At 42.2% G+C, this 12,664-nt stretch overlaps 1 protein-coding gene across 5 annotated transcripts in view; it reads left to right on the top strand.

The window, feature by feature from the left end:
- The first annotated feature begins 1,424 nt into the window (after positions 1–1,424).
- Positions 1,425–12,664, top strand: part of SEC24C (SEC24 homolog C, COPII component) — a 23,241-nt gene continuing 12,001 nt past the window's right edge. For 3 of the 5 annotated variants that reach the window (XM_012760179.2, XM_012760178.2, XM_012760175.2), the window contains exons 1-4: positions 1,425–1,508; positions 3,319–3,518; positions 5,762–5,894; positions 12,335–12,507. In XM_012760179.2, coding sequence (XP_012615633.1) covers positions 3,347–3,518; positions 5,762–5,894; positions 12,335–12,507 — 478 coding nt within the window. In that variant the 5' untranslated portion in view covers positions 1,425–1,508; positions 3,319–3,346. Of the gene's footprint in view, positions 1,533–1,561; positions 1,582–3,318; positions 3,519–5,761; positions 5,895–12,334; positions 12,508–12,664 lie in introns of those variants that run through there. The other 2 variants (XM_012760177.3, XM_012760176.2) reach the window with 2 other exon arrangements.

The raw sequence follows: 12,664 nt of genomic DNA, 5'->3' as shown, positions 1-12,664 counted from the left end.
TTCTGTACAAGACCTATAAAGCTTAAAAAAAAAAAAAAAGATATTTATTCTGAGCCAAATGTGAAGACCATGACCTGGAGCCACGCCCAAAAAACCTTGAGCAAGTGGACTGGCTGTGGTTGGGTTACAGTTTGGTTTTACACATTTCAGGGAGACAGGGGTTACAGGTAAAGTCATAAATCAATATGTGGGAGTCATACGTTGGTTTGGCCCATAAAGGTGGGGGGCCATCTCAAAGCAGGGTTGGGGGGTGGGGGGGCTATGGGTTATATGTGGGGTTTAAAGATTCTTTGACTTGTAATTGGCTAAAAGACATGAAGCTTTGTCTAAAGGCTTGGAATGTTTTAAGATTAAGATAAGGAGCTGTTAATCAGAGACAAGCCCCTGGACATATAGTTATTGTGTAAATTGAGCACCTGCAGTTTTGTCTTGCATACCTTTAGGCCTGTTAATGAGTTACAAAGGATGCCTCCAAGAAGTGGGGGGCATGAAGAGGCTTGTCTGACCTCCCTCCTTGTGGCAGGCAATTTAGTTTTAGGATATCCCCTTGGCCAAGAGGAGGTCCATTCAGTGTGTGTGGGGGTGTCCCTTAAGATTTTATTTTAGTTCACAGCGAATAAATAGTATTCAAAGGCTTAAAAGAGATCATGTATATGAAAAAAAATCCTGCAAATGTTATCTACAATTACTCTTATTAAATGGGGTAATAATACTTGCTACAGGAACTATAGCTCTTCTACAGAGAGCAGAGATCTTTTGGCTGTGGTAGAGCTCTGTACCTAAACAGGTGCTGTATAAAAATGGTTAATAACAACTGACCTTTACTGAGCACTTACTATGATGTCATGCAATCTATGCGACCTATCTAATTCCATCCTCTCAACAAGCTTGGATGGGTATTATCTCCATTATAACTCCAGATAAAAATACTGGATGCACAGATTAAGTTGCCCAAACTACCGAACCAGAACTCAATCCCATGCTCAGCCTGATAGCAGAGTTAGTGCCCTTTACCACCACCACACGTTCTGCAAATTTCATGACCAGCAAAGGTCGTGGGTGAAATCCACCTAGAGGATGGAAATCAATGGGGTCAGGGGTCAACAGGAAATGACAAGACTCTAGATCAGAGGTCACTAATATGACAAAGATGGATTGAAGGGGCGTTACTAAAGATAGTTTGACTCAGCTTTTTAAATCGCAACTCACTTGGTGAGGCCATAAAGTGACCAGGACACCTGAAAAACAAAAAGAACAAAAAGAAAAAAAAAATGCATCAGACCCAGCGGAGCCTACCCGGGGCGGCCATGATGGGAGAGAGCAGTGGCGCATGCGCGGCATCCGGGTTTCTGAATGTGTGCCTAGTGCAGACGTGGCAGAAGTAGTCGTCCTGCCCTGGAGCGTGGGGGAGGAACTTCCGGGGGTGACGCAACGGCTCCCTCGGAACCGGAAGTGGAGCCTGGGAGCCTTGACGTTAGGAACGAAGTCGAACCTGGATCTGGAGCCGGGTGAGGAGTGGCATTGGGACGTTGGTGGGTAGGAAAGCAAAGGAGAGGCCAGGGTATTACTGGCCAGATCGGGGTACGGTTTCAGAAGGAAGGGAGGGGCCTGGGGGCGGGGCCCAGGAAGGGACCCTCACGCATCCCCGATCCTGGATAGGTCCTAGACCCTCCCTTCGCCTCCCGGCCCAGATTCCGGCTCCCGCTTCCTGCCCCTAGCCCATTGAGGGGCGCAAGACGCTCGGGCTCTATGCTTAACAGACCAGCCGCCTCTCTTATCGTGGCCCTAGAAGTTGGCGTCCCGGCTTCCTGATCTTGATCCTCGGCGCTCCCAGCCTCCACAGCTTGACTACTTTCAGAGTTCTAGGAAGCTTGCCCCGCCCCTTTGGGTTGTCACCCTCAACTATCCACCCAGAATAGAGTCGAGACTTCAGCCTGATTTCAGACTCTTGAGTGTGTTTGAGGAGATTATTTCCTGGAGAAGAAGATCCTTTCCTTTCCCCTCCCTGCTGACTTTAGAAAGATAAAGGAAGGGGGACGTCTGTCAAGCTTAATGTCAATGATCTGTGTAAGGTTTAAGATTTGGAAGAACAGCTACTGAGATGGCTTTGAGTTTATAAAGTTCTAGTCCAGAATCAGCTTTGCTTTTCTTAGTGAAGATGGCCCTTCCTAGCAAAAGGGTGAGGCCTGTTGTTCCACTGCAGCAATTGTGAGCACTCCTGCTTCCTGGGCCACTTCAGTCTATAGGAAGTCTATTGGAATGATAAGGCTGTTTAGATGTGGTCAGATAGTTTTCTTCTTGGAAAGGCCCGACCTAGAAAGGCATCCTCATCCCTCTGTTGTTGAGCAAGATTGTAATAATTTTGATGGTGGCCTAGATTTATAACAATCATATAAGGGGAGCAGAAACAGGATAGTTGGAGAAGTGCATTGGGATTCACAATACTTACAGTCTCCTGCTTGAGGGAAAAGATAAGTGATCTTTTCCATGAAATCTAGATTTGCCACTGATTCTTGAACTGCTTCCCTTGATTATGTGAAGAAGTTTTTGTGCCGGGCCTGCATTCAGTTCTAATCTGTTGCCTTGATAGAGTTTTCAGGTGTCCTTTGCATTTCGTGATTTTAAGGTTTCAATTTTAAGGTCCATCCACTCTTTTGGTGGAAAGACTGGGGATGGAGTAGCATTTGGATTATGGCAGTTTATTTATTTTATTATTATTTTTTTCTTGCTAGCTCAAGTCCACTGCCTTGGCAGGGATTATGTCAGTTTAGCCAAAGAATGTCATTACTCAAAATTTTGTCATTGAAGAGGAACAATGTTAGCTGATCTGTTGTAGACATTTAGCCTGAGTGATTTAAAATGACTAGCACACTAGAGAGTACTTAATGTTTGTCGAATGAATGGATGAATGGATGCTAGAATGAATGAGTGGAAAGTTAGAACACTGTTTCACTTGCCTGTAACATAGTAATTCATCAGCCACAGGACACCTTGTGTGACTAGACACTAGAACTCATACCACTGGGGAATGGAGACTGCTGCTCCATTCCAGTGGGCCTGTCTGAAGTTGAAATTTATACCCTCCTGGCAGTGACAAAACATGACATTCAGAGTAACAAAATCCCTGCTTTTAGGAGGTAATTTGGGTACTGGCTGGGGCAGAAAATTACTAAAATCCTGTGATAGTGTGGGAATGATTAAACTGACCACTGCCTGATATGATCAGTTTCTTTTTATCATTTTTTCCAGCCCTGATTAGTTGCTCTTTCTTTAGAAAGTTCCTTTTGACTAATTTCTCTTTTCTCTCTTATCTAATAGGTGAGACCAAATCGGGGATGCTTTCATAATGAACGTCAACCAGTCAGCTCCACCTGTGCCGCCATTTGGGCAACCCCAGCCCATCTATCCAGGGTATCATCAATCTGGCTATGGTGGGCAGCCAGGGTCCACAGCACCCCCCACTCCCTATGGAGCTTACAATGGCCCAGTACCAGGCTATCAGCAGACACCTCCCCAAGGTATGTTTCTAAGTTTCCTTTGAGCTAGGAAAAGAAGTCTTCAGGTTGGGTTGTTTGCTCTAGCTAAGCTGCCTTAGTTGGAGAGTTTGGGTGACTGGGATTGAGGGACATGAATCTGGGTCTCTGTAACTGAGACCCCTGTGGGCAGTTTGCGCTTCCCTGCTTTTAGGTAGGGTGACTGTGTTTCTGCCTTAAGACATGTAGTGGGAGCACATCTTCCAGGTTCAATGGCAGATCACTTCCTCTGGGTGTTACGTGGTGCAGCCTCACCTTGCTGCATTGTTCAGAGCTGAATGGAAGGGTTGTGGTCACAGCTTCTCCAGAGTCTATGGCCAGGATTGAATATTTCCTGTTGACCTAAAGTCTCCTTGAAATCACCTGTTGCTCATATATATTGAGATTGCTTCTCATTGGACTGCTAGTTCTATCTATAAATGACTCTGGGGCAAGGAGAGATAGTTAGAAAAATGTGGTATTTGTGTGCCTGACTTTTGGTACCTCTCATATCTTTTTCTGATATCATTCCTTTTCCTTTGTGTGAGTTTCCTCTGCTTCTTAGCTGCTCTATAATATCAGAGCAATCAGAGAAGACTAATTTGATGCTCCTTAAGGTTTAGTGTTTGACTTTTACATTACTTTTTCAAGAAGAGCAGCTGGTACTCTACAGATTATCCAGAGAGGCTTTTTGGAAAGTAGTTAACAGCAGATCTCTAGGCTACCTGAGGACTTAGGATACACCCGACTCTTTATGCTTTTTAAGAGAATGAATTCCATAAAGAGATATGGGAAAAAGAAGGCACCACGGAGGCATAGGTAAGAGTTGGGAAATGAATCATTACCATTTTAATTATAACTGAAAAATAAATTTGAAGTGGTGAAATTAGGTCTCAGATCTTTAGAAGAGCTGTACTCTGGGCTAGGACTTTGGCTGGTCAGAGTTCATCCCTGCTTTGTCAAGTCCTGACTTATCAAGATGGAATTTGAGGCCCAATGTGGTGGCTCACTCCTATAATCTCAGCACTTTGGGAGGCTGAGGTGGGAGGATTGCTTGAGGCCAGGAATTCTAGACCAGCCTGGGCAACATTGCAAGACCTCCGTCTCTGTTTTAAGAAAAAAAAAGATGGAGTTTGGCATTCTCTCAAGAGAAAGCTTTGTTATGGAGAGGAAAACATTCTGGTTCTGTGATGGTTAGTGAGAAAGTTTACAAATCATGGTCCAGCAGGCAGGTTCTATAATGTTTAATCTCTACTGAGGCAGAGCAAACGAAAAGCAATTCTTTGAACAGGGGTCATGAACATTTCAAAAGTGATGTGCCAAATAACTAATCACTTCCTACATTTCATTCCTCGTTAATGAAGTAACTTTGCTGGCAGCTCTGATGACTGAAAAGGACAGAGTACAGCTTTTGTGAGCCTATAGGTGACAGCACTAATGGGAGGACAGGCCAACTGTCCTGACTGAACTATTGGGGAGAAACAAGGTCTCCAGCCTATGGGGACACTTTGCTCAGTCATGTGCTATTGGAAGCTTCCATACTTTGAACTGGTTAAAATGGATATGGTTAGTATAAGGAGAATGAATGGAGAAGAGGGTGGCAAAATACTCTCCCCAAGAGCTGCCTTTGTTTTTTCTTTTTCTTTCTTTTTTTAAGAGATGGAGTCTCACTCTGTCACCCAGGCTGGAGTGCAGTGGCGTGATCATAGCTCACTGTAACCTCAAACTCCTGGTTTCAGGGGATCCTCCCGCCTCAGCCTCCCAAAGTGCTGAGATTACAGGTGTGAGCCACTGCACTTGGCAAGAGCTGCCTTTCTTTAAAACCTAGTTCAGCATATCACTTGGTCATCTTCTGTGGCACATATGTGCCATATGTGCTCCAGGTTTCTGAGTTCTGGAGTTAGATCTTTTCCTTAAAAATGTTGACTTTTTGTCTATGATAAGAATGTTAGACTGTCCTGGATTAAGTGAGAAAGTATGGTGATAACAGGAAGGCCCTACATTTTTGTGGCTGTAGCTACTGCTTCACTTCTAGGATGCCTGTCTAGGAGAGTGTTGGCCCTCTGTTAGACATCTGTGTTCAGAATCTGCTGTAGCTAGAGCTGCATGTTATAGTGTCATTTTTGCTTTGAAGCTGTGGTATTGGGTCAGTGAAGGTCTGAGCTTATCGATCCTTGCTTTACATTCCTGGCTTGGGGTGGAGGTGAAAGTTATTTCCCAATAATTTAGTTTCTGTCCTTTACCCTCAGGTATGTCAAGAGCCCCACCTTCCTCAGGGGCTCCAGCCTCAACAACACAGGCCCCTTGTGCCCAGCCTACATATGGCCAGTTTGGCCAAGGAGATGTACAGAATGGGCCAAGCTCCACTGTTCAGATGCAAAGGTATGTATTTAGGTCAACCTAAAGTGGATCTGGTGAAAAGTAGAAAGGCTAGGTATGTGTGGGGGTCTATTTCCTTTTTTTTCCCCTTTGCCTTTCTTACATATCCCCTTTTTTCTTTACCCTTTTGTATTTTTTGTTCTTTTTTCCAAGTTACAGGTGCTGCTGATGTCCGGCCATGTGGATTATTGACCTATCTTAGTACCTGGGTTCCTTTTCATGTTCTTCATTTTCTATAAACTCGAGGTTTTTTTTGTTAGCTGACATATATCTTTAATAATGGTTAGAGTCCTACTGAACCCACTCTAAGGGAGAAATGGGAAGAGGCGACCTCAGGATTATTTGTCTCCTCTGACTTCCTCTTTCTTCTACTAGCCACTTAATAGGACTGACTGGTTAAATTTGGGAATGACCATTTATGAACCAAAAGATACTCAAAAGAAAACCAAGTAAATCATGAAAACTTCAGTGGTGCATGACCCAATAAACTCATCTTAGCATGGAAGTTCATTAAAGGAGGGCAGTCATCTCTGTTGGAGTGTAGTTTGTTTTTGGTAAATAAAGAATAAGGTATAACTGGGTAGAGGGTGTGGTAATGAAAGAGTCACTTTCTGATGCTTTCACTGGGTGTCCAGAATACATATTTTTAGCATTGACTGTAAGCCTTGGTAAGGCAAATGAGTGGAGTACATACAAGATAATAAGTTGACAAATATACATAAAGTTATAAAACACAGTGAGGATATAGAGACTGACTAGTGAGGAGATAGGGAGCTATTTTAAATAATCTAATCAAAGAAAGCCTCTCCAAAGTGATGTTTGAGACCTCAGTGAAGTGAGTTATGAGCCATACAAAAACCTGGGGGGAAGAGTATCTTTTTTTTTTTTTTTTTTTTAATTTATTTATTTATTTTTACTCGTACCACCTCTATGGAATTTTTTTTTTTTCTTAAGACAGAGTCTCACTCTCTTGCTCAGGCTAGAATGCCGTGGGGTCAGCCTAGCTCACAGCAACTTCAAACCCCTGGGCTCAAGCAATCCTCCTGCCTCAGCCTCCCTAGTAGCTGGGACTACAGGTACTTGACACAACACCCAAATAAATCTGTTATTTACTTGCCTGGCTAATTTTTTCGATTTTTAGTAGAGACAGGGTCTCACTCTTGCTCAGGCTGCTCTGGAACTTCTGACCTTAAGCGATCTTCTCACTTTGGCCTCCCAGAGTGCTAGGATTACAGGTGTGAGCCACTGCACCCAGCCAGGAAAGAGTATATTAAGGGACAATAAGTGCAAAGGCCCTGAGGAAGAGCAAGAAGATCAGTGTGGCTAGAGCAGAGCGGAAGAGACAAGGTAGAAACATTGGCGGAGTCATATTATATAGTGCTTTATAAGCCATAGTAAGAAGTTTAAAGTTGATTTTAGGAGTAGTGAGAAGCCATTGGAGAGTTTTAAGCTGGAGAGAAAAACATTTCCATTATTTATTTGTTTGTTTATGTAGTGGATCTTTTCATTGTGATATGAAGCCCATTAAAAAACCCATATAAAACAAATATATGTCTTAGTAAATTATGATTCAAGAAATGGAACCCTGCCCCCCACCTAGGAATCCTTTCTATGTGCCCCAGTTCAACCATTGCTCTCTCCCTTCCCCATAAGTAACTATTATTCTGACTTTTATAGTAACTAGTTTCTTGTGATTTTAAAATAGTTTACACTAAAATGTACATCCCTAGATAACATGATTTAGTTTTGCCCACATGAAAAAATTTGATGTGTCTTAAGTTTATAGGTTCTGCCTCTCCCTTACTTTTTTTCTTACTATTTATCTGTTGAAGAAAACAAGCCAATTGGCCAGAAGATTTTCCCGCAGTCTGGATTCTTCTAGTTGCATATTCATGTTATAGGTCAACATGTTTCTTATCCCTCTGTATTTTCTGCAGATTGGCATTTAGATCCAGAGACTGTGTCAGACTTAGATTTGATCCTTTGGATAGTGTGGGACAAGACTATAGAAGGCGAATAATGTCTTGCTTTCTATCTTTTTGTGATGTTAGCAGTTGTTGATGCTTAATGCCTATATGTGTTAATTCAAGGAGTTTACAAAACGGTGATAACATTTCTTTTTTCTTTTTTATTTGTTTGAATACCATTATAGTCAATTCTCATTATCTGTTATTTGGTTACCAGTTTCATATCCTACCACTTCATGTAGGATAAATACTTGATTCTTTACCTTTCTTTACTGGTTTACAAGGGAATGCATTGGTTCCCTGTCATCTACTGTACATGACCAGTCTTTTTTTTGAGACAAGGTCTTGCTCTGTCACCTAGGCTAGAGTGCAGTGGCACAATCATAACTCACTGTAGCCTTGAGCTCCTGAGCTCAAGCAATACTCCCACCTCAGCTTCTAAGTAGCTGGGACTATAGGCATGTACCACCTTTCCCTGCTAGGTACTTCTTTTTTTTTTTAATTTTCTTTTTATAGAGACAGGATCTTGCTATATTACCCAAGCTAGTCCCAAACTCCTAGCCTCAAGTGATCTTCTCACCTCAGCCTCCCAAAGTGCTGGGATTATAGACTTGAGCCACCACACCCCATCTCTCTTCTTCTCTTAAATGTTGTTATGAATATTAGGTTTCAATGTATTTGGTGGGTTTTAGTGTACTGCAGTTATCATCATTGAAGTTCAGGTTGGCTCCTAAGTCCTTTTGACATGACTCTAGTAGTTCCAGGCTAGAAATTAGCCATTTTTCCAAGAAATCCTTATTTTTAGTGAGAAATGATATTTCAAGGCTATAATCTGGGCATAAGGAATGCTCATTGTTCCTGGACTCATTATATTCTAGGCCCTTTAGCTAACCAGAGCTAAGAAACATGCATTTATGTATATTAAAGATAAACTACCTCATTTGCTTATATTTGTACTTCAAATTCAAGACTACAGAGCCTTTACTTAACCTTTTCTCTATTACATCTGTATCTCTTTTCTTTCATACCAGGAATATTAGTTCTTAAGGACATGGGGATGATAGAATATTGGAATATGCCACAATTTCTCATTTATTCCATCCTTTATTACATGCAACAGTAATCAATACAACAGTAATAACATGATCATCAATGTTATTGCTAAAAACGTCAAATTTATTTTGTATATGCTCTCCCCATTCTCTAATAATTTTCAAAAAAAAATTTATTTTAAAAAACAGATCACTGTAAAATAACTAAAAGATGGCCAGGCACAGTGGCTCACGCCTATAATCCTAGCACTCTGGGAGGCCAAGGAGGGAGGATTGTTTGAGCTCAGGAGTTCGAGACCAGCCTGAGCAAGAGTGAGACACTGCCCCTACTAAAATTAGAAAGAAATTAGCTGGACAGCTAAAACTATATAGAAAAAATTAGCCAGGCATGGGCCTGTAGTCCCAGCTACTTGGCAGACTAAGGCAGAAGGATTGCCTGAGCCCAGGAGTTTGAGGTTGCTGTGAGCTAGGCTGACGCCATGGCACTCTAGCCCGGGCAACAGAGTGAGACTCTGTCTCAACAACAACAACAACAGAAAGCCCTAAAATAACTAAAAGTGGAATTGGAATTTTCCTAACACAAAGAAATAAGTTGATGGATACCCCAATTACCCTGATTTGATTAATTCACATTGTATACCTGTATCAAAATATACATGTACCCTCTAAATACATACAACTATTATGTACCCATAATAATTAAAAATTAAAAACAAAAGAGATCCCTTTGCTGGATTCAAGAGTAAAAATAGGTAGTTCTCCATGGGATCTGCTTTTTTTTTTAAAGGAAAAGTAGGGAATCCTATTGGGAGGCTACTGTAGTAGTTCAGGTAAGAGATAATCTTGATTTGGTAGTAATAGGGGTATTGAAAATATAGTCAGCCCTCTGTATTCATCGGTTTCTCATTTGTGGATTCAATCATCTGTGGATGGAAAATATTCAGAAAAATAACCCACTAGGCTGGGCGCGGTGGCTCACACCCGCCTCGGCCTCCCAGAGAGCTAGGATTACAGGTGTGAGCCACCGTGCCCGGCCGAAGAAGGATCTTTAAAGAGAGAAAGAAACAGCAATTAGAGACAAAGTAAACCAATTTTTTGGTAATGTTTAACAAAAAGGGGAGCAAAAAGATTGAAGGGGCTGTGAGGTCATTTGGTTGGATTTTTTTTTTTTTTTTTTTTTGAGACATCCTCACTCTGTTGTCTGAGCTAGAGTCCTAGCGGCATCAGCCTAGCTCACAGCATCTTCAAACTCCTGGGCTCAAGTGATGCTCCTTCTCAGCCTCCCAAGGAGCTGGGACTACAGGTGTGTGCCAAAACACCAGCTAACATATTTTTTTTTCCTTTCTGTTTTTAGTAGAGATGGGTCTCACTCTCCCTCAGGCTGGTTCTGAACTCCTAACCTCAAGCTACCCTCGAGCCTCAGCCTCCCAGGGTGCTAGGATTACAGGCGTGAGCCACCACGCCAGGCCAAGGCCAGAAGTTTGAGACTAGCCTGGGCAACATAGTGAGACCTTGTCTCTAAGGAATGAAAAAAGAAGAATGGAATCATATGTTTTCAAGGCTTATCTGTGTTGTGTTGTGTAGCATATATCAGAACTTCATTCCTTTGGGTGAGCAAGTGGTATTTCATTACGTGGTTATACACCACATTTTGTTTATCCATTCTTCTGTTGAGAGACATTTGAGTTGTCTCCACTGTACTTGGTTATTCTTTTGAGATGTTTGTATGCTTTTGTGCTGATGGAAATAATCAGAGAGGAAGACATTGAGTGGAAACTGTACTGGAAAGATAGGTTGTAGAATGGAAAAAGATATTTACACATAAAATAGACATAAACAGATGAAGTCATATTCACAATATATAAAAAACTCCTGCTAACCAATAAAAAGACAATTCAATTGAAAAAAATAATGGAAAAAACTAGAACTAGTACTTTATAAGAGATATAATTGGCCAAAGAACACTTAAAAAGCTATTCAAGCCAAGCACAGTGGCTCATGCCTATAATCCCAGCACCTTTGGAGGCTGAGGTGGAGGATTCCTTGAGGTCAGGAATTCACACCCAGCCTGGGTAACATAGCAAGACCTTGTCTCTACCAAGAAAACAACAAAAAAAATTAGCCAGGCATGGTTGTACACACCTGTAGTCCTAGCTACTCAAGGACTGAGGCTGAGGCAGAAACATCTCTTGAGTCCAGGAATTCAAGACTACAGTGAGCTATGATGATGCCACTGCACTGCAGCCTGGGTAACAGAGTAAGTTGCCATCTCAAAAAAAAAATTAAGAAAAAACCATCCTATGCTGTAGACATCTGCAGTAATATCAGCATAAAATATCAGTGCAGTTGCTTATAGTTAGCATGCAATTATATTGGAATGACTTTTTTATTTATATTTAAATGTGCTGTCTGATACCATGCAGGTTTCCAACATAGCTATCCAAGTAACAAGGTGTTGCTAAATAGACCCAGCTGGAAGGCTACCCAGTTTATGTCCTGTTTCTGTAGTCCATTTCTGGTACAGTTAGCATCATCATTCTGATCAATACTGAATGCCAAACTCAGCTGGGCTGCTTCTCTGATCTTACAGATTTTTCTAACACTTTTCCCAGGATAAACTAATAAATACTTTGGTTTAAAAGTTGAATAATCAAATTGCATTTGTTTGATACCACATTTATTAGTGCCTATGTGTACATGCTTATGTGTGCCTTCCCTTTCAGTTCCTTCAGGGTTTCAGATCACAACGCTGAGGAGGTTTGTCAACAAAGAATTGAGGCAGAGGAGGCAATAATTTAATTAGCAGAGAAAAATAATATTTGACCTGAGGGTGCTCGGCATATGTTTGTCGAGTGAACCTAGTGGAAAAAAGATTTTCCATTAATAATAATAGTGTAAGCCGGGAGCGGTGGCTCACGCCTGTAATCCTAGCACTCTGGGAGGCTGAGGCGGGCGGATTGCTCGAGGTCAGGAGTTCGAAACCAGCCTGAGCAAGAGCAAGACCCCGTCTCTACTATAAATAGAAATAAATTAATTGGCCAACTAATATATATATAAAATTAGCCGGGCATGGTGGCGCATGCCTGTAGTCCCAGCTACTTGGGAGGCTGAGGCAGAAGGATTGCTTGAACCCAGGAGTTTGAGGTTGCTGTGAGCTAGGCTGATGCCACGGCACTCACTCTAGCCTGGTCAACAAGCGAGACTCTGTCTCAAAAAAAAACAAAACAGGTCTAAAAATAATCATAGTGTAGATAATCAGGAATGTAATTTGCCTGCAAATAAAGTATGAAGCAATAAAAGAGCTCAGGGTGGGAGTAAGATGCTGCAAAACAAAGTAGCTTCCTCTATGATGTAGAGCTCCTGCCAACTTCAAAGGCTGTCCCAGTCCCACTAGTCACTTCTTTCCTTCTCTTCATCTTCACAGGCTACCTGGGTCTCAACCATTTGGGTCCCCATTGGCCCCTGTGGTCAGCCAGCCAGCTGTGCTTCAGCCCTATGGCCCTCCCCCGACAAGTGCACAGGTGACCACACAGCTGGCTGGAATGCAGATCAGCGGTGCTGTGGCCCCAGCTCCTCCCACTTCAGGGCTGGGCTATGGTAAGTAGCTGTGACCACAGATTGATACTGTTCCCTTCTTTTCAGAGGCATTAGGCTCTGGGAGTATACTTGAATCTCTTTTTATTTCCTGTGCCTCTGAGCCCCAGAAGACGAGACAGTCATACCTGCCCCTCTTGTGTGGAGAGGGAAGTGATTT

The sequence above is a fragment of the Microcebus murinus genome, chromosome 14 (genome assembly GCF_040939455.1).
Source record: "Microcebus murinus isolate Inina chromosome 14, M.murinus_Inina_mat1.0, whole genome shotgun sequence".
Lineage (NCBI taxonomy): Eukaryota > Metazoa > Chordata > Mammalia > Primates > Cheirogaleidae > Microcebus > Microcebus murinus.
The sequence above is the reverse complement of the archived record's forward strand: the minus strand, read 5'-3'. Positions and strand labels throughout refer to the sequence as shown.